Source organism: Dromiciops gliroides, chromosome 4 (assembly GCF_019393635.1).
Source record: "Dromiciops gliroides isolate mDroGli1 chromosome 4, mDroGli1.pri, whole genome shotgun sequence".
Taxonomy (NCBI): Eukaryota; Metazoa; Chordata; class Mammalia; order Microbiotheria; family Microbiotheriidae; genus Dromiciops; species Dromiciops gliroides.
In genome coordinates this window covers 20052667-20078886 of record NC_057864.1, presented here as the reverse complement: position 1 = coordinate 20078886, position 26220 = coordinate 20052667, and the positions used below count along the sequence as shown (strand labels likewise).

Genomic DNA, 26220 nt, shown 5'->3' with positions numbered 1-26220 from the left:
AATTGTTTTAGTCCCTTATCTGGATAGGTGGGTCTTCTCCTGGTGGGTTAATTTTCCTTCTCAGCCTATTGGCCCAAACCACAAGACCTAGCCTTCATGGAGTTCAAATCATCCATTTTTACAGATGAGGAAAATGAGGCCTAGAGAGGTTAAGTGATTTGTCCAAGGTACTCTTTCCAGTTTCCTCATAGCCTAATGAGATACTTTAATTTTGATCCTTTATTACCTGCCCCTAGCTTCCCTTTCCCTGACTGAACTGATGAGTCTCCCCACCCTTCTCTCCCAGGGCCATGGAACTCTGGGACACCTGTATGCTCTCTGGGATTGACTGTACTTAGCTGCCCTCAGTTTATCCCCTTTCCCTTCTTAGGAGAAGAGTCATTGGATCCAAAAAGGGCTGTTAACAAACCACCCCCACCCCTAATTCCAATTAGAAAGCAGTTTTAAACAGACAGCATGCATCACTAGAACATTTCCCTCCCACCCATAACAGCAGGGTCTGTCACGACTAGCCCCTGAGGAGAGAGCTGCATGTCCACACAGTAGCCTAATTGATCTTCCTAATGAGGCCCCTGAGTCATGAAGAGAGGGAAGCATATGATACAATTTAGAAAGATTTCCATTAATTTGGTTAAAATGGAAATGAACAACATTCTGTTGTTTAAAGGTGAGTTTCAGTCATCTGGAACATGCATACTGATGTAAAATGGAGACAGTGTGGAAGAGGGGAAGTCCGTGCTGCCTTCCCACATGGACCAGGAGACAAGACATTGATCCATGTAGACTTGCTGCGCTTAACCTCTCTGGGCCTTGGTTTCCTTTTCTGTAAAACGAATGCCAATAGCTCACTTACATAGCATGCTAAAGTTAAAAGAGCTATTTACCTACATCATCTCATTTGATCTTCATGGCAATCCAGTAAGGTCAGGGCTTTTCTTATCTCCATCTAACAGAAGAAGCTGAGTCTGAATGAGATCAAGGAACTTGTCCTGGACTACACAATTAGCAAGCACCAGTGGCAAGATTCAAACCCAGGTCTCTCTTGGATTCAAGTCCACTCTACCACACTGCTTCTCAGTAATGGGTACAGGAAAGACTTCTGTAGGAGCAAGACATGAGCTGTGTCTTGAAAGAAGCTCAGGATTCACTGACGGGAGGATGAGGATGGCATGCATTCCAAGTATGAGGCACAGCCTGGGCAAAGGTTTGGAGGCAGGAGATGAATTGTCACTTATTGGAAACATGAAATAGGATGGTTTGGGTGAAGTAGAGTGTGTGACAAAGAATGGTAATATGCAATACAACTGGAAAGGTAGATTATGATGTGCTTTAAATACCCAACAAAAGGGTTTATATTTGGTCCTAGAGATAAGAGAAGGTCATTGGAACTTCTTGGGCAAGAGAGTGAAATGGTCAGACCTGTACTTTAGTAATATTACATTAGTAGCCCTATGGAAAGATGGATTGGAGTGGGAGATCTGAGGCAGAGATATCAGTAAGTCTCAGAATCATAGATTTGAGAGTTATGCAATGGTTATTCAGTCAGACCTGTATATGAAAAGAATCTTGACTATAACACCCACCAGATGGTCAGTCCTGAGGTTGTAGCCAAGAGGTGATAAGGTGATGGACTGGAGTGATGGCCCTGTGGACAGAGAGAAGGGGACATTTGAGTCTCTGGATTTGATTTCGGGCTCCTGTATTGAATTGAATTTCTGGGCGTCTCTCATCCCTTGGAAATTGTATGACCTGAATATTTGAATATCTTTGCTACTTAAAGGATTCAGAGCTGAGAGTCGCCTTGGAGATCTCCTGGTTTAAATTTCCTTTTATAGATGAGGAAACTGAGGTCCAGAGACGGAAACTGACTTGCGTTGGATGACACAGGGAGTAACTAGAGGAGTCAAGATTCAGATCCACATCCTTTGATTCCAAGTCCTCTGTGCTTCCCAACACCACCTTACTGCTTGGTGTGAGACTGGGCAATACGCTCAATTTCTCTGTGCCTCAGTTTCCTCATCTTGAAAATGGGAGGGGGGCAGCATTGGACCGCATGATTGATCTGCCTCTAAGCTCTATACTCCCTATGATTACCTTGTCATTTATTATTCAAGAGGAGGAATATCAAAGTCGAAATAGAAGTCTAGCCTCTAACTAAACATTTGTCCTTAGGGGAAATGAAACAAAGATGGATTTCATGTGTGCCTAATGAATGTCTCAGGCTTAGAGCAGAGGACATACAGCATGAGGTGGCTGAGTTAATAATATCTCATTTCAACATGACAAGGGTGGTGGCCTGAGCCGTGTGACTTAGCTATGGCAAATGGAAGGTATTGAGTTTTCTGGAGTTGGCTGAGATTTCTGTGCACTCCATCTGTTTGGGAACTTATTTTTTTTTTAATTGGAAAGCTCCAGGGCTCATCGGGATTTAACATGCTTGGTTTAGAGGGGGTGGGGGGGTGGGGGGGTGGGGGGGTAGGGAGAACAGCTCTCACCTTGTAGTCTTTTTCTCTGTGTGCCTTTTAATTGATTTAAAGTGATAGAACTGAAAATGTGAGCTCATAGCATCATGAGAACTGGAAGGGCATTTAGAATATAAAGTATTAGAATGTTAGATGATTAGAATTAGAATAAATTGAATAATATTTAGATAATTAGAATTAGAATGTCAGATTATAGGGGGCAGCTAGGTGGCACAGTGGATAAAGCACCGGCCCTGGAGTCAGGAGTCCCTGAGTTCAAATCCGGTCTCAGACACTTAACACTTACTAGCTGTGTGACCCTGGGCAAGTCACTTAACCCCAATTGCCTCACTAAAAAAATAAATAAAATAAATAAAAAATAAAGAATGTCAGATTATAAAATATTAAAGATAGAAGTGACCATAGAATATCAGAACATAGAATGTTAGAGATAGGAGGGACCTTAGAATATAGAATGTCAGAGTCAGAATCAACCTTAGAACACAGTATGTTAGACTTTAGAATGTCTAGAGTCCAAGGATATTTAGAAACCAAAATATTAGAACATAGAATGTTTAAACACTGGACATTAAGGCTGGGAGTGACCCTAGAGCATAGAATGTTGGAACATGGAATGTCAGAGCTGGGAGGGAGCTTGGAACAAGGAATGCTAGAGCTGGGAGGGAGCTTAGAACAGGGAATGTCAGGACTGGGAGGGACCTTAGAGCATAGAATGTTGGAACATGGAATGTCAGAGCTGGGAGGGAGCTTAGAACAGGGAATGTCAGAGCTGGGAGGGACTTTAGAACATAGAATGTTGGAACATGGAATGTCAGAGCTGGGAGGGAGCTTAGAACAAGGAATGCTAGAGCTGGAAGGGAGCTTAGAACAGGGAATGTCAGAGCTGGGAGGGACCTTAGAACAGGGAATATCAGGGCTGGGAGGGACCTTAGAGCAGGGTACGTCAGAGCTCTCAGTTTTTATATCTAAAAAAAGATTTAAGTTTGAGAAGAGACTCCTTCAGACGTGTTGTGGATAAGGTGGGAAGCAGAAAGGCCAGAGGCAGGGTGATACACAGATTAGGAATCAGAAGACCTGGCTCTGTGGGCCTGGTGTCTGTAACCAGTCACTGTGACCAGGCACGTGACCTCCCTTCTTGGGTTTCTTCTTTTGTAAAATGCTATGTAAAATGTTACACTCAAGGCTCTCGGGTCCCTCCCGCCCGAATAGCCAGTGATTTTAAGGAAGTCTTCTCCAGCAAACGCACAGACAAGGCCCCTCAGTGTCAGAAAATAACTATTTTGAAATGAGAAGCGGGGTAATACCCCCAAATTCCCTTCCCCCCTTTTGAGGCTGTTTTAAGAAGCGTGCTTAACATAAAGCAGACCCTCTAAGAAATTGATTTACTGTCTCATTATGAAGAAAGAGAAGGGAAAATCTATAGACAGGGGAGGGAAATCTAGGCTGGAAAGTTAGCCCTTGTTGACCTATTCCTTCATCATCTGAAACCACCTTTGTTCTCAGGCCCTGGAGGGGGGGGGTGGGGGGGGGTGGGGGGGGTTGGGGGGCGCTGGGGTTCCATGATGTGCAAGGAGCTTGACTAGGTGGGAGATGGTTCGCCAGGACTAGTGCTCTCTCCTGATTGATCTATCTTAAACCTGAGGTTAATCTAGGTTGCCCAAAGACCGACCAAGAACCAAGGCAGCAGAGCTTACCTGGGAGTGACCTAGCAGCTCCTGAGCTGAGCCCAGAGGGAAGGAGACCAAATAAAAAGCAGAGGCCTCCAGTCCAGGGAAACTAGGGAGTCCATCACAAGAATAAAAGGGGCCCCAGTGGACAAGTCCAAGGGCAAGGGCAGAGACCCCAGAGGGATATGTCTAGATGGGTAGCAGCCAGGGCATTTGGGGCACTGAAAATGCCATAGGTGGGAGGCCCCATAAAGGTCACTTGGTCGTGGGATCACAGCTTCAGAGCAGGAAGTGACCTTAGGTCCAACCTCCTCATTTTCTGATGAGGAAACTCAGGGTCAGGGTCATGGTTTGCGCGGGGTCATACAGGCAGGAAATAGAAGAGATGGGATTTGCATCCAAGTCTTCTGCCTTCAAAACCAGGCTTGTGCAAGGACCTTCAGCACTGAGGCTGGAGAGAGGAAGTGACGCACAAAGGGTGAACTCACACCTTCTGGCTTCTGAAGAGGCTTTGGGGGAGTCTGCAGCCCGTGTTCTCTTCCCCGGCAGGGGGTCACACTCCCCGAGAGCTTGGAGCTGCTTCTGCCCTCAGGGCGCTGCCATCTTGGACCATGTTTAGGCCCATGTTTGTCACTCACGGGTCTCTTTCTGGATTCAATGACTGCTGTTGTTCCAATCTCTCTGATAACATGATCAGTGGGGGAAGGGGGGATTGGGATGGAGAGAGAAAGGAGAGACAGAGTGAGAAAGATAGAAAGAGGGGGAGAGAGAAGGGAGGGAGAGAGGGAGAGAGAATGAGAGACACAGAGAGAGACAGAGACAGAAAGAAAAGGATAAAGAAAGAGTGAATATCCTTTTGTAAAAGCGAATTTACATTAATTTGTGGGACACGAATCACTTGCAGGCAACTAGTGAAGGAAACATGCTAGAATGGAGGTTTGAGCCTGTGGCATTATAGGAGAGACAGGTACCTCAGGGAGACCCCTAAAACCTTGAAGGGGAGATGCATCCAACTTTGCTCTGAGGAGTAAGGCCTGAATCTCACTCCACTGAATACCTAGTTCACTCTGTTGATGACTGATTCCATTAATTAAAGTAAAGTTGGATGCTACATTATTCTACATACATTCTACACTATTATACATACATGATTTCATTTTATCTTCAAAACACTAGGAGGAAATTGCTATTATCATCCCTGGTTTTTTTAGATGAGGAAAAGGAGTCTCTGATCTGTATACCTTTAGAGCTGAAAGGGGCTTTAGAACTTAGAATATCAGAACTGGAAGGGTCCTTAAAACCTAGAACAGAGAACAGGACATCTGAGCATGGAGCTTCAGAATATACAATGTGAGAACCTAGAATGATATAACTGGGAGGGCATCTTAGAACAGAAGGTAAAGGAAACTTCCGGAATGTGAGAGATGGGGGTGATTTTCAACCATTAAAAGCTAGGTAGGACTTTAGGCCATAGAACATTAGAACACAGAATGTTAGGGATGAGGGACTTTAGAAAAGAAATAAAATAACAACAATAATAATAATATAACAATATTTATATGGTGCTTTGAGGTTTGATAAGCACCTTACTAATAGCTCCTTTTATTCTCACAACAACTCTGGGCGGGAGACACTATTATTATCCCCATCTTACAGATGAAGAAACTGAGTCAGACAGGGTCAGATAACTAGTAAGGGTCTAAGGCAGGATTTGAATTCAGGCCTCCCTGACTCTAGGCCCAAGGCTTCCTATCCATTGTAACCTACCTGCAAGAAGGGAGCTTCTGCATTAAAACACAGAACTAAGAATGATGTCAGAATATATTGTGTCAAGTGGGAGGGACCTTGGTGCATAGAATGTTCGAGCTGGAAAGGATCTTTCAGATTGTCTGGTATAAATTCTTTTCAGAAGTGAGCAAAGGCAGGTCCAGAGAGGTTAGCTGTAATTTACCTAAGAGCACACAGGAAGCTATGAGAGACATGAGGTCTCCTGATGGATCCAGGTCTAGTACGCTTTGAACAAACCTTGGCTCCCCACTGGGGTCGTATGGCCTTTTTAAACAGGGAAGGGGCCACCTTCTATATGGGATATTAGCAGGCAGGGCTGGACGACTCCTCCCCTTCCCTCTCTTGCTCTGTCCTCACCTGCCCTCCCCCAACTCTTGAGAGGTTGGCAAGGTTAGGAGGAATATAATTTCCTTGGAAGTCCTTTGTACAGGGTGATATAAATCTCAATCCATTCAAAGTAAACACAGCCTTGAGTGAGGGCCCTAAATCTCTTCCTAACCTTTCCTCTAGGGGTCTGGTCGCTGAGACTCAGAGACAAAGAACAGTCCCCCCAAATCCTGACCTTTTCTTCATGGTTTTAAGAATCTTAAAGGGCAGTGAGCACCTTGAAAAACAGAAGGCGGTTGAGCTAGAAACTATATTTTTAAAGAACGTTGGTCAGGCCCAAAGCCTGCAAGTCATCTTTGAAACAGAACAATTAGAGTTCATAGCAACGAGAGAGAGAGAGAGAGTAGGAGGCTTGGACTTTCCCCCTCCAATAGGATGGCAATTCTGACTTCTCAGTTGTTCCCTAACTTGGAGAGAGCTTCCTAAGAGCGGTCTTGTTTTAAATGCAGGCTGTTACTTCTGAGATTTCATGCAGAATGGTAGTAATTGTCTCAACGTCTTTTATGGACAAGTGGAAGCTGTGTGCTGGCTCCTAGTGATTCATCTGGGAAAGATTAGATGTAAACAAGTCAGCCTAGTAGGAGAGAGGATGGGAGGGGGTTGGCTCCCAGCACAAAGATGGTTCTCCAGAGTAGGACCCAAGTTGTGATGAAATGAAAGCTGTTCACAGAACCTCGTTTCCTCTGTCCCTGGGATGTCACCCATGCCACCAAAGAGGGATGCTCTTCTAGGACTGACTGACCAGGTACCCTGGGACAAGAGGGAGGCCCAGATGACTGGAGAAATGGCAGGACTTTCACCTAGCAGGGAAAGGGGAAGGATTACTGTGGAAATTATAAAGGAGGGGCAGCTAGGTGGTGCAGTGGACAGAGCACCAGCCTTGGATTCAGGAGGACTTGAGTTCAAATCTGACCTCAGACACTTGACACTTACTAGCTGTGTGACCCTGGGCAAGTCACTTAACCCCAATTGCCTCACAAAAAAACAAAACAAACATTTTGAATCTTCAGTGCTTAGCATAGTGCCTGGTGCATAGTAGGTGTTTTATAAATGTTTATTCATTAGTTAATTAGAGCCTAGATATCTTGGCATTGGCTCATGAATTCTTTTGAGGGTGCTGCAATTTGATTCCTTCCTTTCTCCTTAACACTCAAATTTTCTTCATATTTATAGGGTGGTAGAGTCTTGATTCTTGGAGGTGAGAAGGGGATCTGTGTTAACAAGGTCAGCTCCAAGAAGCCCTGTGTTCAAATCTTGCCACTGATACTTACCAGCTTTGTGATCCTGGGCTAGTAAGTGATCTAACATTCTTTTCCAGGCTCAATTTCTTCATCTCTGAAATGAGATAATAATACCTATGATAGCTACCTAGTAGAGTTGGGAGGCTCAAATGACCTCATATATAGAAAGCGCTTTGCAAATTGTAAGAGTGTAGAAAAATGTCAGCTTTTAGGGTGATCTAATCACCTGGTTAGCTAAGTAGCTACAACAATAATATCAATTATTATTATGTAATACATATTTTTATTACTAGCATTGATTTAGTACTCTCACGTTTGACATGGGAAGCAGTATGGTAGTGAGGTCATTGTCTTCGAAGTCAGAACCTGGCTCTGACGCTTACAGCCTATATGACCCTGGGCAAGTATTTTAATTTTCCTGGACCTCAGTTTTCTCATCTATAAAATAAAGAGGTTGGCTGTGATGGCTGCAGTGGTTCTTGCTAGCTCTAGAGCCGTGATCCCATATGTAATCAGACACTTTAAAAGGTTCTTTATTTCCCTGTCAGCATCCTGAGCCAAACAGGCTCCATGTGCCTCTGAACCCTGAGTTTGGGAAAGGTAAGAGTGGGTTGTTATTCACAGCTGAGTATATTCAATTTCTGAGCTCAGCACTGGCCTGGAGAGATCTAGCTCTCTGTTCCCGGCTTTGGGTGGACGCAGCCAGTGCATTTCCAGTAGAGACTTCATAAGCACTCAATGAAGGAGTTGTTTATCCTGGACCTTCACTGATGATTGATAGATCCCATCCATCTTTTGACGAGCCAAAGTGAATACTATAGTTTTTATTCTACAAGTGGTACAGGGATGGGGGGGGGGGTGCTCCTGCCCTCGGGCTCCACCTACTGGACCCTTGAAGAAGGCCGGGTGACCAAGCCAAGGATGCAGCCAGGTCAGCATTTTCAGGCCAGCATCACTGGATCACAGCTTGAAAGCTTGGAGATCCTTGAATCTAACCTCTTCATTTGACGGGGAGGTAGTGATGGAAAGGACTAGTTTTAGGGTGAAGAGACACCTGGGTTTGAAGCCCAGCCTGCCATTGATCATTTATTTATCTATAAGATGAAAGCTTTGACCTAGAGGGTCCCTTCTAGTTCATAATCCATGAAGCTATAATGATGGGGGAGTAAAGGGCAGTGATTCTCCCAAAGTTGCAGATATGGTGAAGACAAAGAGTCAAACCCATGTCTGATAATTCCAAATTCAGGACACTTTCTATTAGACCACTGCTATCTCAAGGGACCTGAGAGGTAGTCTAATCCCCTACTCCTAACCCAATTTTACTGATAAGGAAACTGAGTCCTAGATAGGGAAAGCGATTTTCGAGGTCACAAAGTTAGCTAGTGAAAGCCTCCAATCCGAATCTCCCGATTCCTTGTTTGCGCCCTTATGAAAATGGGAATAATTAGAGGAGGAGACATTTCTCTTACTTTCAGAACAATTTATTGGCATATTTCACTTTCAGGTCACTTTCATGAAATATATCCCTTCTTTTCCCCTTGTGCAAAGAACAATCCTATAAAGAATTAATTGTTATTTGAGGTTTTTAAGCCTTGGCACACACTGGCCTGGGGCTCCGAAAACCACAGGGTGCTCCACCCACTGGTTGTAGCCGTTGCCATGGTGCTGGCACCTCACATCATCACCACTGGCTGATGCCTACATGGGCCTGGCAAAATTATAATGATTGGAAGCCTAGTGAGGGCAGTCATGTGACTGTCAGAGCAGCCATCCCATTGGCTGGGGCTGTGTGGGGGTTTTCTGTGATTGGGGGAGGAGAATTGGGCATTCTAGCTGGACGCTTGAACAACAGGAGGTCTGCTGCGTATTCTCAGCTGTTTCTTGGGCGGTGGTATCTTTTGAGGTTGTATAATTTCCCTTTCCCCATTTTATTTCCTTTCCCTTGATCCTACTGATCCTGTTTGTGTGTGTGTGTGTGTGTGTGTGTGTGTGTGTGTGTGTGTTTTAAGTTCGTTCTTGCTAAAATAAATCCTGTTCTATTTTAAGGGAGGCTGCCAGTCTCCTTCCTTGTCCCAATATTGTGGGAGCCGCTTAGCTAACACTCCCCAATTAAAAATTGGTCCCCACAATCCCTTGTAACCAGGAATAAGAAAGAAAAGGGGGGAGGGGAAAGCAGTTTGGCCAAACTAACCAATGTGTCAATTGAGCTTGAAAGTCCATGTAGTATTCTACACCCAGAATCCCTCACCTTTGTAAAGGAAGTAGGGAATTCTCTTTTCTCCTTTACAGCCAAAATAGCCAATTATAATTACACAACTAACTCACCTTTCTAGGATGCTTTAAGGTTTCTAAATTGCTTTCCTTCTGGCAACTCTGCGTGTGAAGTAGTAGAAATATTGACCCTCATTTTACAGATGAGAATGAGGCCCAGGGTGAAGAATCATTCCATTTACCATGATAGGATCTGGCTTCAAATCCCAGCTCTGCTACTTACTCTTAGACTTTGGAAAAGTCATTTTGCCTCTATGGCCTCAGTTTTCTCATCAGCTAAATGGGGGAATGGGGTTGGCTCAAATGACCTATAAGACCCTCCTGGCTCTAGTCCATGGTCCTGTATGTCTTGGAGTTTTTAATCGACTCGCCCAGCATCACAGAGGTGGTATCTAAACTAGAACTTGAACCTGGGAGTCTCTGATGGCGAGCCTGGTGTCTACTTTTTGGTACTATGCTTTGGAACAGACTTATCCTATGATTATGGTTCTGAAGGGTAACAGGCTGGCCCAGAGAGTCAATCAAAATGGAAAATTCAAGAAGAACATGGTATGCACTTTTATTAATTTTCCTTTTCCTTGGGACCCGCCTTCATTCTCAATTCTGCCTTCCTTTCAAAAATATTGATTTTGTTATTGTACAGAGAGAAGAGCACGGGGCATTGACAAACACCTGTACAAACAGGGGGGCAGAATGTTCACTGTTTCTAGGTCATCTGTAAAATGGTGGGGGCTGGGGGAGGGGATTTGGAGACTAGATAGCGGCTGAGGCCAAATCTAAAGATTTGGATCTATAAAACCAAACCTTCAAGTGTTGGCCATTCTCAGGTTTTCCACAAAGTTCCTTGTTTGCTTTTAAAATAAGGTTTCATATGGCTGGGTGATCACTTGTCAGGCTTGTTAAAACACAGATTCCTTTGTGGATGGGGTTGACTAGATGGTTGCTGAAGTCTTTGATGATCCTCAGATTGCATGATACCTTTTGCTTTGACATCCCAATCATTTCCAGACACCCCCCCCATTCCTGAATTGTACTAGACTTTAACAAAGTTAAACAGAAACAATGGATGACCAAGTCCAGCTATGCATGTTGCGTGCACCCATAGACCACCGTTGCTATGCTGGGAGGATTTAATTATCTGTATGAGGAATCTGGTGCTGGGCTGTGCAGGAATGGGCTACATCTTGGGACAGATACCTGCCCAATACAAACCAGATCTCTCCTCCAGGCCTTTCTAGCAATTCCCAGCACCCTTGCTTATTCATAGATTGTCAGGACTGTATGTTCTGTTCCTTTTGCATGGCGTGGTGAAGCCACAGAAATTGACTGGGGCTGAAATATTTGATCCATTAAGAAGAATCCTGAATTCTTCCAGATTGGGCTTGCCAGCAATAAATCCACCCCTCTGCATTTAGGGGTGTATATTTCAGTTATCCTGAGAAAGAACACTGAAAACAGGAAAGCCCCAGGAGAATGACCTAGGATGATAATAGGAAAGGTATACAGTTTATTTTGTTCCTCTCTCCCCCCACAAACTATTCTCTTTGGGAGCATCTCCAGTCTCTGTTTTGACTGTTGATTACCCTTGGAGAAGGAGTGGCAAGCTGAGTGCCCCAATCAGTTGTGGCAAGAACTCTGGGGGGCTGACTTTTACCTAAGGACTCCTGAGGATTCCAAAGCCGCCAGGGTTTACTGGTCTACCATGGGGTCAAACACAAGAATTCTTCTGGAACTAGGGCACACCCAGAGATAAAGGCAAGCATTCTTCATCCCCTCTACCACTTCTAGCTGTGTTTTTTGTTTGTTTTTGTGTGTGTGTGTTTTTGTGTGAGGCAATTGGGGTTAAGTGACTTACCCAGGGTCACACAGCTGGTAAGTGTCAAGTGTCTGAGGCCAGATTTGAACTCAGGTCCTCCTGAATCTAAGGGCGGTACTCTATCCACTGCGCCACCTAGCTGCCCTTCTAGCTGCTTTTTGGGATTGTGGACCCTCCAATGGAAATAAAATGGTCTGTCTAGGGATGAAATGGCATGGCCATCACAGGAAATCACAGGATCATGGCTTTAGTCCAGGAAAAGTTCTGGAAGGATCTAACATCTTCATTTGATGGATGAGGAATTGAGGTCCCAAGAGGCCCTGAAAGGTAGTGTGGCATAGTGGATAGCTTTCAATCTTCCCTCTGATGCCCTCATCTCTAAAATAGGGCTAATCTGACCTCCAGTTCCCACCCAACCATCTTGGTAGTGGTTGTTGCTATTTTGGTCTAGACCTTCGATTTTGTTGGGTTAGCCGACTCCCTGACCAGTTCTTCCATTCACCATCATAGAGCATTGCCCACAGGTACATGGCCAGTATGGATCAGAGGAGAGGCTGGCTCTTACTTTGTCCTTTGTTCTCCATCATGCCCTGCTGCCATTCATAGGCTTCTTATAAGGCTTAAATGAGACAATGCATGGAAAGCATTCAGCAAACTTTTAAAAACTGACTTATTAGGGACAGCTAGGTGTTACAGTGGATAGAGCACCAGCCCTGGAGTCAGGAGGACCTGAGTTCAAATCCGACCTCAGACACTTAACACTTACTAGCTGTGTGACCCTGGGCAAGTCACTTAACCCCGATTGCCTCACCAAAAAAAAAAGAAAAGAAAAGAAAAAGAAAAGGAAAGAAAAACCCACCTATTCTCAGTATTGCTGTGGTTATATGAATTGCTGCAGGTCTCATGGCCGGTGAGCAGTAGAATTGGGAGTCAGACCCTAGTCTTTTGAAGACAAACCCAATGTTCCTTTCTTTGCAAAGGGAATTCTTCTGTAGGGGGCTGATAAGGGAAGTTCTCCAGTCATCTTGAGGATATAAAGGTGGGTAGCTAGCTTAGTGGACCAAGAGCTAGACTTGGGATCAGGAACCTTGCCTTGGGCACTTATTAACTGTGTGACCCTGAGCAGATCATTCATCCTTTCTGGGTATCAGTTACCTCACCTGAAAAATGAAGGGGGTGGAATAGAGGGGCCTCCAAGGTCCCTTCTAGGTCTGCATCTGTGATTCACTGACCCTCTAAGGGTCCTTCTGGCTTGGGTTTGATGATCTTATAATCTCTTAAGGTCAGTCTTAAGGAGAAATACACACATAGAGCATATCATGGCATGGCATGGCACATCACATCAATCATATCATATATCCCTTATAGTCTTAACCGGAATATATAGCTATATAGATACATATGATATGTGTATATACACATGCCTATGCATACATACATGGCATATGTATGTATTCACACATACATACCTGAGACTAGAAGGGATCAAACATGGAGGTACACCAAAATGCCTATGTATGATATTTATGATACACACCTATTCTAGACATGATCTATTACATGTGAGTTTGTCTCAACAGCAGGGACGCTGAGCAGAGGTTTTCAGATCTCCCCTGTTTCTCTACTGTTACTAAATGATGCCACTTTGAGGCTTAGGAAGTTCCAGGGAATGGATCTGATTATTTGCAGTATTACAGTAATTGAAAGGAAAATGAGTACATATATTTATCTCCAAGAACTGAAAATCTCAGGGGGAGTCAAAGTGTTTATGAGGGGCTCACAGACTGTACTTGGTGATGGGGAAGAGGTAAAAGGAAAGATTTATCCTGACCCCAGCTGGAGTGAACCCTGAAGTAAGTGTGTGTGTGTGTGTGTGTGTGTGCCCCTGTGTTGATCAGGGTAAGTTGTAGGCCTGACTGATAAAAGAACCCTGCTCCTCCCCCCCCCCTCCCTCCAGCCAATGTATTGCTGAACAATCTTAGAAAACAATGACAAGACAGACCACCCTGGAGCCAGGAGTCACAGTGACAGATGCCAGGCATCTCCAGCAGATGGCAGCAGCAGTTCATCCGAGAAGCAGCAGGTGAACTAGCATAGGACAGCTTGGGCTCTCCAGAGAGGCAGAGAACAGCGGCTTGGGCGGCAGAGAGAAAGGGCAGCGGCTTGGGCCTGAAGGGGATGATGGCTGCGGAGGCAGGGTGGTACAGTGGTTAGGGAGGATGAGCAGAAAGGCCGAATCTGCTTCAGGGCAGCTCTAACACCAAGGGAGCCACAAAAGGCGGAGCCAAGAAGCACCAAGGCCCAAGGGCTGCTAGGAGATGGAGATCCAGGGGAGATGCTTTAAGTCCTGATGCCAACTTTCTCACCTAGGAGGAAGGCTGAATTCTTGGGGAGGGTGCCCAGTATGGGGACCTGGAGGAGATCGCTCTGCTCGGCCCCAGAACAAGGAGCAACAGGTGAAAGGGGTAGAGAAACCAACTGAGGTCTGATACAAGGAAGATCTTCCTAACTCCCAGAGGGCAATGGTCTGACTCTCCCCACTCTGGAGATCCTTCCACAAAGGCTGGATGCCCACTTACTGGGGGGCATAGAAGTAAGCTAGGTGGGAGATTGATGCCTGGAGTCAGGAAGAACTGAGTTCACATTCTGGCTCAGGCACTTCCTATCCATGTGACCCTGGGCAAGTCAGGAAGACAGGTCCAAGGAATTTGGGAGGTTTTGTTTGGAGAAGAGAATTCTTGGGGAGGCATGGGTGATGACAGTTGAGACAATATTTGAAAAGTTCTATACAGGGGACAGCTAGGTGGCACAGTGGATAAAGCACCGGCATTGGATTCAGAAGGACCTGAGTTCAAATGAGGCTTCAGACACTTGACACTTACTAGCTGTGTGACTCTGGGCAAGTCACTTAATCCTCATTGCCCTGTAAAAAAAAAAAAGAAAAGTACTATATAAAGACTAGTGGGTGTTGTTTCCGGGATTCTTGGTCTGGAAGATATTGGACTAAGTCAGCTTTAAGGTGCTTTCTACCAAACCTGCAAGTTTGGTTAAGCTAACTCTCTCTCCCTGCTGGGAATTTTTAGAGCACGTCAACTGTAATATTCCTGAACACTTAGTCATGGGTGGCCTCGTGGTGGCCTTTTCTTGTAGCCCTGAGCTGCTATTTGTTACTTGGAGTTTTTCCTATCCACGGGGGCAAGGCCATTCCCCTCTCTGGGCCTCAGTTTCTTTATTTGTAAAGTGAGGGACCTCGACTAGATGACATCCCTTCCATCCCCAGATCCAGAATTCTCTGACTAAATGGTGTCCAAGGACCCTTCCTTTCCTGAGCCTCTGGATTGGTTTCAAGGTTTACACAAGCCGGATCTGAGAGGAAATTGTAGCCGATATTCAGCCCAGTCTCCTGAGCTGCTGCTTGTTCCCTCTGGGGCACCTCCTTTTTCTAATAGAGATCTCCCTTCCCATCAACACTTCAGCAAGACAGAGAGAAAGAAACTGGCTCCACATCCCCACACTGCTTTGATGAGAGCTTTCACTGCCTGGGCATTTATTTCTGTGTTACCCATTCTGTTTGAAATCCAGCCCTGTTGTGACTTCATTTCCTAAGTGAGCTGACAAGAGGCCGGGCCAAACACAATATGCTTGCACGATGCAGCATTTTCAAAGTATTCTCCCGCAAGCACAGCTGGGGAAACAAAACGCTTCTGGACCCCTCCAAGAGCACTGACCGTTCCTTCCATGTCCAGACCCCTGGCAATGAAGGGGTTGGAAGCCTGTTCATTTGGACTTCCAGCCTCACGTGCACTCCTTGGCCCAGTCTTCTGGATTAGCCAGGCCCAAGGAATGGCTTGTCATTACCCTGATGCTCAGCGGGTGGGGTTTCTGGGGGTTGTTTCTGTCAGAAGCAGACAAGGGAACCCTTTATTGGAATGGGTGATGTGTAGAGCAGGGGGAGTTGCAACAGGGCTGACTCCCCCAATTCAATTCAGTTCAATTCAATTCTATTCTATTCAGAGGCACTCAATCATCATGGGTAGGTAAGGCACTGGCCTGAGAGAATCTGTAAGGCATGGGGGAAAGAGGCAAAGACAGAGAGGTGGGAATAGAATTTCCTGTATGGGAAACATCAGGTAAGTTAATTCAGCTCCAATGGAGAATTCATTAAGAGTAATATGAAATCCATCTGGAAAGAGAGTCAGACTGTGAGTGGCTTTAAATGAAAAAATAAAGGAATTTTTTTTTTTATCCTCAGGGTAAGAAGGAGCAACTGAAGCTTTTATGACAGGGTCAGGTTTTTGCTTTTTCTTATAGGCAGCTAGGTGGTGCTGTAGAGGATAAAGCATGAGGCCTGGGGTCAGGAAGACTTGATTTAAATCTGGCCTTAGACACTTCCTAGCTTTGTGACCCTGAGTAAGTCTCTTCACCCTGTTAGCCTCAGTTTCCTTATCTGTAAAATGAGCTGGAGAAGGAAATGGCAAGCCTCTCCAGTATCTTTGCCAAGAAAATCCCAAATGGATATGTGAAGAGAGGGATACAACTGAACAACAAAAGATTTGAGCTTTAGGATGGATTGGAGAGAGGGAAGACTAGAGGCAGTCAGATCAATTAAGAGGCTATTCCTGGTGAGTAACAAGGAGGGCTTTGAATGGGAAGGGGTTTGTATGAGTGGAGAGATGAAGATGAATGAGAGAGATTATCCAAAGGGTTTATAATCCGGATGTCTCCCATACTTGGTGGTGGGTTTGGGTTTGGAGAAAAGGCTTACCCCTCTCTCCCCAGGGCCAGGGCACTGGAGAAACAGGGAAGAGGAGGTCTGAAGTATTATCCTAGATTGGTTGATGGCAAGGACTTCCAGTGTGGAATCTTTCTCCACTGGTGCATACTACCCACTCACCTATAACTTCAATTCTTGAAGATTTACCTAAGTGTAAAATTTAGTGGCATGCCCATTGAGTCCATGCCTTGGAGTAAGGACTTGAACCCAGATCTTCCGGATGGCATCATTGCTGCCTTTAAGTCCAAACAGACTTTGAATCTCTGTCACTGTCCATTTTCACATATGTTAACTCTTTCAGTCCTGATGAAAACCCTGCCAGGGAAGTCAGGAGAAGAGGTCCTTGTCCTGGGTATACAGAAGGGCAATAGATGACCAGAAATGTCTATTGAATTCCTAGAGGTCACACAGCAAAGTCCCAAGCTTTTTCTATAGTACCATGCTATTTGATGTCAACAGCTTCCAGCTCATGAGCCAGAACAGACTGCCCAATCAATCATCAGTTATCAATGCCTGTATGCCAGGCATTGGTGACACATAGACAAACACAACATCTCCTCTGCCCTCAAAAAGCTTACATTTGATCATTCTATTTCCCTACTCCATAATTTTCAGCCTGTGTTTTAGAATGAATTCATCAATCAGCAGGCATTTATTAAGCAACCATGAGGTATCAGGCCCTGGGAATACACAGGAAAACATCATGTAGTTTAGATTCTATCATTCTAGCTGCTTGATTCAAAGCAACCTTCAGCTGATGCTCAATGATCAGCACACATTTATGAAACACTTACTGTTTTCCAGGATTTATAGGAGTGGCTGAAGGGTACTGACATTCATCTGGACATGTTCATAGACCTGGTCAGTTCCTCATTCCAACCTGGTGCCCACTGAAGAGATTAGGCAACACAGAGAGGCAGCTCCTCCGGCTCATTTGCCCATCAGTGCCGTCACAAGGGATTAGACACTGGTGGGAACACAGATGTTCACCAGATCCTTGTTTGTTAGCTCCTGAGCGCATGTTGGCTACAAGCTTTTGGTCACCTGAGATATGTTCAGTTTTTACAGAGCAATGGTTCTCTATGTCATTACTAGCAGGCTTTTATTTCTTTCTCTCTCTCTCTCTCCTCATAAAGGAAAGCAACATCTGGAATGATTTTTGCCCCATGTCTAACGATGCCCATGCTATCTCATCCCAGCCTCACCCTTCAGACTTAAGGCTTTGGTCAGCCTATTTCTGCTTCATACAATTGCCCATTTGTGTGAGAGCCTAGGGGATGGCATGGCCAGCTGAAAAAAGTATCCTTGAGCTAACAGTTTTATCCTTCCCTTGGAAGCCCTTGGAACAAGCCTGTGGAAACTGCTGACTTGTCCGATTCGACTTTTCAGAGTGGTCTCCAAGCCCTTTTGTGAACTGCATGGGGAAAGAGGGCAAGCAGTGGAAGAACAAAAGGGGTATCTTTTGGTTGTTGTTGTTATTGTTTGTCCTTCATTCTTTTGGGGGGGGGGGGAGGCAATTTGGATTAAGTGACTTACCCAGGGTCACACAGCTAGTTAAGTATTAAATGTCTGAAGCCGGATTTGAACTCAGGTCCTCCTGAATCTAGGGTCTATCCACTGCACCACCTAGATGCTCTTCCTTCATTCTTGAAGAGGACCATGACAACAGGGTGATGCCATGACTTGCAGTGAATTGGATTTGAGGGAGGGCTGTGCAAGGTCACCAGACTCACTCTTTCCTCCAGAGCCATCTGGGTCCACTGGCAAGATATAAATCTGGAAGACTGGAGGTGGTCCTGGATTTTTAAAGCAATTGGGGTTGTAACTTGCCCAGGGTCACACAGCTAGTAAGTGTCTGAGGTCACATTTGAATTCAGGTCCTCCCAACTTCAGGGCCAGTGCTCTAACCACTGTACCACCTAGTTGCCCCATACAAATGTCTGGGTAGAAGAAACTGGGAGGTTGGAAGAGGGGAAGAGAGAAGAATGATCATTAAGTGGGAATACCACTGAGGGGGCTTTGTTACATTATTATTTTTTTTTTTTTAGTGAGGCAATTGGGGTTAAGTGACTTGCCCAGGGTCACACAGCTAGTTAAGTATTAAGTGTCTGAGGCCGGATTTGAACTCAGGTACTCCTGACTCCAGGGCCGGTGCTCTATCCACTGCGCCATCTAGCTGCCCCAAGGGGGCTTTGTTAAAGAAAGGCAGATATATATGTCTGCTTGTGTGTGTGCAGCTCATCATGTCTGCTTATGGAAATCAATGAGGATACATGAAGCTAGGAGGTAGGGAATAGGTATCACTAGGAGCTGGGGAGGGACAGGAAAACCTTCATACTAAGAAGCAGAGGTGAAGAGGGAGTGAATTGCAGGCATGGAGACTGGCCTGGCATGGGAGGAGGGTCTTGCTTCAGAACACCCAGAAGGCCACTTTGTCTTTATCACAGAGTCTGGGAAGGGGGAGAATGTATAGTAAGGATAGAAAGGCAGGCTGGGGCAAAGTTGGGAAGGGGTTTAAAAACAATATGGAGAAGTTGTATTTGATACGAATGTGGAGCTACTGGAGCTGACTGAGTAGGAGTGTGACAGGCAGGTTGCAATTCAGGAAAACCCCTTTGGCAGCCTCATTGAGGATGGAATGGAGAAGGGAGAGCCCTGAGAAGCAAGAACAAATACAGCTGGTGTGACCTTGGGCACAGCCACTTTGGGTGCCCTGTTTTCCTCATTCGTGAGATGAGGAAGTTGAACAAGATCAGCAGTTCTCAAGCTCTTTGGTGTCAGGACCCCTTGATACTTAAAAATTATTTAGCTCATCCCAAGAAGTTTTGTTTATACAGGCTATATCTGTAGCTATTTCCCAAATTAGAAATGAGAAGCTTTGGGTATTATTCTAAAAAGAGTTTTGATGTCATGGACAATTTCCTGAAAAAGTTTTGTGGAACACATATAGAGAACTGCTGGAATAAATGAGTTCTAAGGTAGTTTCTACCTCTGGTGCTGTTATCTTATGACTTCCATAACAACCTTGTATGGTAGGTAGTACAAGCATTATTATTCCCTTTCTATAGGAAGGAAGGAAGGAAGGAAGGAAGGAAGGGAGGAAGGAAGGAAGGAAGGAAGGGAGGGAGGGAGGGAGGGAGGAAGGAAAGAAGGAAGGGAGGGAGGGAGGGAGGGAGGGAGGGAGGAAGAAAGGGAGGGAGGGAGGAAGGAAGGAAATAAATGTTTATTAAGTACCTACTATCTTACGGGCACTTCACAAATATTGTCTCACTCTGGGAAACGGATGCTATTATTTTCCCCATTTCTCAGTTGAAGAAACTAAGGATGGTGAAGGTTAAAAGACTTAGGCAGGGTCACACAGATGGTAAGTTATCTGAGACAAGATTTGAACAAAGGTGTTCCAGATTCCAGGCTCTACACAGCTGCCTTTCCTTCCAGATAAGGAAACTGAGGCTGAGAGGTGAACTAAATGGTCCAAGGTGACCCAGAATTAAATAGGGCTCTTTCTACCACACCTGGCTGCCTTTCACTAAGCCCAAACTCTTGAGTTATTAATGATTACCAGACCTACAGACGAACTCATTCCAATTCTTCTACCCCTGATGGAGTGCCTCTTCAGAAAGTTAGGCTTCTAGTGAGTGCAGAGAACTTAGTGGTAAGGGTGCCCTTCAGATTCGTGTCCTGGAATTCCCTTCCCCCTCCACCCTATGCGCTTATTTCTCCATTCCAGGTATTCACTCTTCATTCCTGTTGGCTTTTATGAAAGAATGTCAGCCATGTAAAGGAGGCATTCCAGGGCCTGAAACAGTCAAGCACCGGGACTGGAAGGCTGAGTTTCAGAACACTTTTTTTTTTTAACCAGGAGTTTAGAGCAGAATGGGGAGTGGTGTGACCTTTCAGCATTACACAGTTTTGTCTGGGGTTTCGTCTACCTTTGCAGGTAATTAATTGCCCAGCTTGTTTATTTTTCTAGTCGACTCTTGTTTGGTATCCACAAAGCCCCACCCCACCACAGTAGTATTTGTCCCTTGCCTGACTATTCCTACATATGGTCAAAATCAACTTACCTTCCGGGTTGCTGACATGGGCAAATTTACTGTTGGCAGCCACCGGCAGTCTCCCAGTAACCCTTTGTTTGGGGAATGTTATTACAATGCAGTGCATCTGATAGCACATGTACTGTCTGCATCTCCGACCATTAGAGAAACCACCATGGGCCTGTTTGGATTGGGAACCACAGCTGTGAAGATTTAGACAAAGAGAGGAGCAGCCTGGTGTCCTAGAAGAAAACTTGTCTTTGAAGTCAGGAGGCATGGGTTCAAATTTTCCTCCTTTAGACTGTATATCAATTCTCCCTTTGGAGTAGGAGATACTTGAGGGCAGGGTTTATGTTTATTGCCTATCTTGGCATCTCCAGGCTTAGCCCAGTGTCTGAGGAATGGTCATTACTTAATAAATGCTTGTTGATTGACTTGTGGGACCTTCAGAAACTCAATTAACCTGCTCAGGCACCAGGTTCCTCATTTGTAACATGAAATGGATCAGGCATTAGACAGCCAATAAGGTCCCTTCTAACTCTTAGACCTCTAACCCAATACTTTTGGATTAACAAACACCCAGCCTCCTCCTGTTTACAAGATGTGTATGTAACAGGCAGCAAATCAGCCCCCTTCTCCTTCCTGTTTTACTATCAGCAAAAATCAGATAGTATTGCCTGCACTTGGCCACCTTAAAGGGGCTGTTATATAGGGAAGGATACTTTGTTTGCTTTAAATTGATACAGAAACGTTGATCTATCTATAATGGAAAAGGTCCCAGAGTCAGAGCCAGACAATGTAGGTTGGAAACTTGGCTTGGCCACTTCTTAGTCATGTGACCACAAGCCAGCCTCTCTCCCCATCAGAGCTGGTTTTTCTTATCTGTAAAATGGGAATGATAACCCGTTCACTCACTACGCACCTCCCAAACTACTTCACGAGGTTTATCTCGAGGATCTAATCAACTCATGTAAACAAAGTGCCACCGTATATGTCAAAAGTAGTTTATAAAATATTTCCTGGTTCCACATCTGTCACTTTGACTGTTTGAGATAATCCAAGTGGGTCTTGGGAAAAAAGTATGTCGAGCCCCCTTTCTCTGAGTTTTTTGATGCATTTCTTGCCTCACAGTAGCTTTGTGACCCTATCTGAGCCTCAGTTTATTTATCTATAAAATGGCGATACTTCATTTAAAAAAAATGATGCCCATAGAACACTTTGCCAACCTTAAAGGGCTCTGCCTTATTAGGACCAGCTCTATCATCTCTTTCTCTCTCAGTAGACAAAATTTGAGTTTGTTTAACCCCCAAAGCTGTTTCAATTTCCATCCCAATCATGTTAGGATTCTCCAGCTGATCTTTCCATGGCATTCATATGATTATCTTATGAATTTAATCCTTCAATAAATAACAGCTAATTGAGAAATTTCAAACATGGAAACCTCTCATATACCAGCACAGCAAGCTGATTTCCCACCAGATGTAATGGGTGCTTGTTTCAGGCAAAAACCCATCAAAACATACACTTATTTTCTCCTCTTTGGCCAATTAGAGGAACTGCTAAGATATCTTTGAAAATGTTGCTTTAAAATTTCTTATAACAAGGTCAGGTGAGCTATTTGCTTAACATTACCTTGGGAGGAGGCTAACCTAGCTAAGAGTTAGCAGGCATTCTAGCTCTGAGGACCTTAAGCTGTGACCCCAGCCCTGTCAGTTTTCCTTGGAAAATGCAGGCAATATTGACAACTATCTTCCTGAGAAGGCCCTCCTGAGGCAGTTTTCCTGTACATCATAAACGGATATAGAAAATACCAGTTACTTTACCTCTCAGCTTCAGGTAAGAGTTGGCTAGGTGACTGCCCTAAGTCCCTCCCTTAAAACTCTTCTGATTCTAGAAGTTAGTTATTCAATTAGCAGTTTGAATGAAAAAAAAATCAAAGGGAAAAGGAAGTCACAGTCTCTAAAGGGTTAGTGAATGATTTTATTGTGACAACAGCATTGTCATAAATATTCATAAGCAAAGATCATCTTTTTTACCTGGGGATTATTCAACAGAAAGGAGACGCCTGTTGGAGTAAATCCCCTACCTTCCCGGTCTAGGACCGGTTTGGAGAGGAGCAGTTTTTGTCCAAGAGCCAATCACATTAGGAGCTGTAACAGCACATGGCTTTGGATACAATCCTCCACTTCAAGGCTGCATCCTTGAAAGCTCGGAGCTGTCAATTTCATAAACAATCATGTGGGGATTCTTGGGGGAGGAAAGGAATAAAGAGAAAACACTTTGGTACCACTATACTCCTCAGGCACATGACTTTCCACAGTAATGGACTGGCTGCTTGGTCCCCACTTCCTCAAAGCAGGTAGCACTTTTTTCAAAGAGGGAAATTTAAGGAAGCCCTCAAACCTTAAAACCCAGACTCTGCCCCACCCCCACCCCTGGACTACTAAAACTGTACAATGCATAAAAGGTGGGGTGGGGGTAGAATAGTTTAACATTTTATTGTATCTTCTTAAATAATAGATCCTTTCTGGCATTGTCAGAAACAAAAAGAATAAAAAAATTATATACTTTATTACAAAGGGTAAATATACCCAGAGTGTTCCAAATCTCTTATTTACAAACAATGCTTGGTAGGGCCCAAACGGAACAAGACAAAACATAAAATAACTTACAAAGGCATGAAGCTGTTTATTGACATTAATCAGCTTTCATAAAATAAAAAAAATATATATACATACACAGTTAACTGAAAGGCAGGCAAGTGGAGTCCATGGTATTCTTTACCCTTCCACCCCCCCCTTTTTTCTCTTAAGAAATCTCCCTCCCGCCTCCCCCCAGTTTTTTTTTTTAGAGTACTACAGAAGCAAACTACAGTCTCTATTGAAGTTTTTTTTCTTTTTTTCCTTTTTTAAACCTTTTAATACTGAATGATCATTGAATGTTAGAGGTCCATGCAGTTCTTGGTCAATGTTAAACATGGGGCTAACAGGTTCTGCCCTCTAGGTCCGGCAGTGAGGGTGGGGGTGGGGCCATCCCTTTTGCCAAGTGGTACTGTCGGGGGTGGGCTTGGCCACTCCAGACTAGCTCAAGGCCCAAGGCTTGGCCAGTCGGGCCCCCACACGTGTGCGTGGGTGGCGGGGAGGGGGGGGGCCAGTCCGGGGCTCAACACGGATCAGCTTGATCTATCGTCTCTGGGACACTTTTACCGTGCGCGTCTCTGTCTCCCAAATGCAACCAACGCGTCAGTCCAACCTAGTCCGTCTCTCGTCCCCCCAGGGCTGCTCAAAACGTTTGCAACTGTTGCGTTAACATGAGCTGGCAGCCGCTGTTCACGTGGTTCATGACTTTCTGCTTCAGCTGGGCCACCTGTTCCCTGAGCATGTTGGCCGTGGAAGCCAGCTCCGAGTTCTGGGCTTTCAAAGTCTTCACCTTTTCCTCCAGCCGGGCGATGCGCTCGAGTTTCCTTTTCCGGCACTTGGACGCTGCGATGCGGTTCCTCATTCGCTTCCTCTCGGCCTTGATGCGCTCCTGGGACTCCATGTCTATAGGCGACAGCGGCGGGGTCTCGCCGGGCATCTCGGGCACCGTCTGCGGCTCCTCCTTGAGCGCCTGCAGCCTGGGGTGCTGCACGCCCGGCAGCTGCGGGCCCAGGGGAGGCTGTGGGTTAGCCGGCTGCGCCTGCTGCTGCGGGGCCGTGGGCTGAGGAGCGAAGCCCAGGCTGCTGCCGCCGGCCCCGGTCCCCCCGGCGGCGCCGCTGTAAGCGGGCGCGGTGCCCAGCGCCGAGCTGGGGGTGAAGTTGCTCAAGTTCGCGTAGACCGGGGGCTCGCTGTGCAGGCCGCTGAAGCCCCCGGCGCCACCGCCGCTTCCCGCTAGCGCGGCCACGGGGGGAGCCACCATGCCCGCGGCCACCGAGGCGTTCCCGGGCTGCGCGGCGGCCGCCGAGGGGACGCCCGGGAGCGTGTTCTGGTTATGCAGTTCGGCCAGGGCGCGAACGAAGCCCTCGGCAAAGCCCTCCTGCTCGTCCGTCACGTTCTTGGGGCACAGGAACTGTGTGGGCGTGGGCGTGGTGGTGATGAGCCCGTTGCCGGACTGGATGATGAGGCGCTCGAGCTCCGGGGAGGCGAGCTTGAGCAGCCCCACGTCGGGCGAGGTCAGCAGTTCGGGGTTCTTGTTGCGCAGGTGGGGTTTGAGGCTGCTCACCGGGTCAGCCAAGTTCAGGGTCAGACTCTGCTTCAGCACCTTGGCGTGGCTGTAGCCGTAGCCGCCGCTCTCGGGCTGCACGAAGGCGTTGAGGGCATCGTCGTAGAAAGTAGTTTCCATCTTTGTAGTCATAGAACAGAGCAGGTCCCCTCCAAGCCGGCCGAGCGTAGACGTCGGGCTGTCTGTCTGTCCGGCTGTCTGCCTGTGCCCGTCCGCCCGCCTGCCGCGACTGGCAAAGTTAGCGAATAGAGGCGGGCTCAGGGGAGCGCTCTCAGCACCCCGACTCTGCCAGGGGGTCGTCAGCAAGGAGAGGCGGGCTTAGGGGCGCGCTCAGAACCCGGACTCTGCCGGGGGGTCGCGAGCCCAGCTGGCCCCCCTCCCGGCTCGGCCACGAGGCGCGCTCTCTCCGCTACCTCCTGTCCCGCGCGCGCTCCTCGACTCCCGTTTGAAAAGAGGCGGCGGCGACCGTGCGTCTGGCTGGATGCGTCCCCCTCTCTCGGCGAGCGGCCGGCCAAGCGGGTGACAGCGGCTCTCCCGGGCGCGGGCGAGGGAGCCCGGCCGGGGGGAGAGGACGGCGGGGGCGAGAGGTCAGCCGGAGCCCCCCGAAATCTCAGTCCGCGTCGGCGCCGGCCCCCGCCTCCTCCGGGCTGGCAGCGAGCGGAGGGCGGCTGCTGCGCTCCCGAGCGCGGCTCGGGTCAGGGTCCGCTGCCGCAGCCCCTTCCTCGCTCTCCTTTGCCTGCCTCCGGATCGGGGCGCCGGCCCGGCTTCCCGGCTCTCCGAGCGCTGGGCTTCGCCAAAAGTTCACGGCAGGCTCCCAGAACCACTTGTGTCTCCGGGAAAAGTAGTCTGTGGGGCAGTTGCCCCTCGGCCGACTTGTCCTGTGCGCGGCGCCGGGAGCCGGGGTAAAAGCCTGGGTCCCCCCGAGCTCGAGCCCTGGGGCAGCAGCAAAGAGAAGAGAGACGGTCCTGGCGGGACGTCTCGGGGCGCCGCGCACTGCACTGCCTTGCACCGGCGGGAGTGCACGGGCCGGACTGAACGGGCGTGGGGTCGGGGGCTGTCTGCGGCTGCCGGGGACCCCTGCCTGTCTGCTGCCTGCCTGCCTGAATCAATCGCTCTCTGCCAGTCCCGCGCCGCTCCGGCTGGGCTCTCTCGGCTACACTCAGTACAACTCTGAGCCCGTCTCCAGCTCGGAGCTCAACACTTATCTGCTACCAGTCACCCCCTAAAAATAGCCCATGATGTCACTCCCGCGCCTTCCCATTGGCCTGCGTCGCTCTCAGGGGGGTGGGCCCGCCCGTCGCCATGGAGACCCCACCCTAGAAGATTCTTCTCCCGGGCCCCGCGGAGGCTCACGGGATGAGGTAATGCTCCGCTGCCCTCCTACAGTCGGGCCCTTCTTTCTCCCTGCGCTCCCCCCTCCCTCCCCGGCCCGCCCCGGCCCGCCCGGTGCATTGTGGGCTGACGTCTTGGGGTTGGACTGTCTAGTGACGGCGGTCTGGCGGCTCGGGCGGAGGCGGGCTCAAGTTCTAGGTTCGGTGGGGGTGGGGGGAAGGAAA

General features: G+C 47.1%; 1 protein-coding gene across 1 annotated transcript; it reads right to left on the bottom strand.

Annotated features, from left to right (window-relative positions):
- Nucleotides 1-23350: 23350 nt before the first annotated feature.
- On the bottom strand, nt 23351-25876 carry JUN (Jun proto-oncogene, AP-1 transcription factor subunit). Its single transcript, XM_043963186.1, has one exon. It carries the CDS (start codon nt 24794-24796, stop codon nt 23747-23749), a length of 1050 nt encoding a protein of 349 aa, XP_043819121.1. The 5' UTR covers nt 24797-25876; the 3' UTR covers nt 23351-23746.
- Nucleotides 25877-26220: the final 344 nt, after the last annotated feature.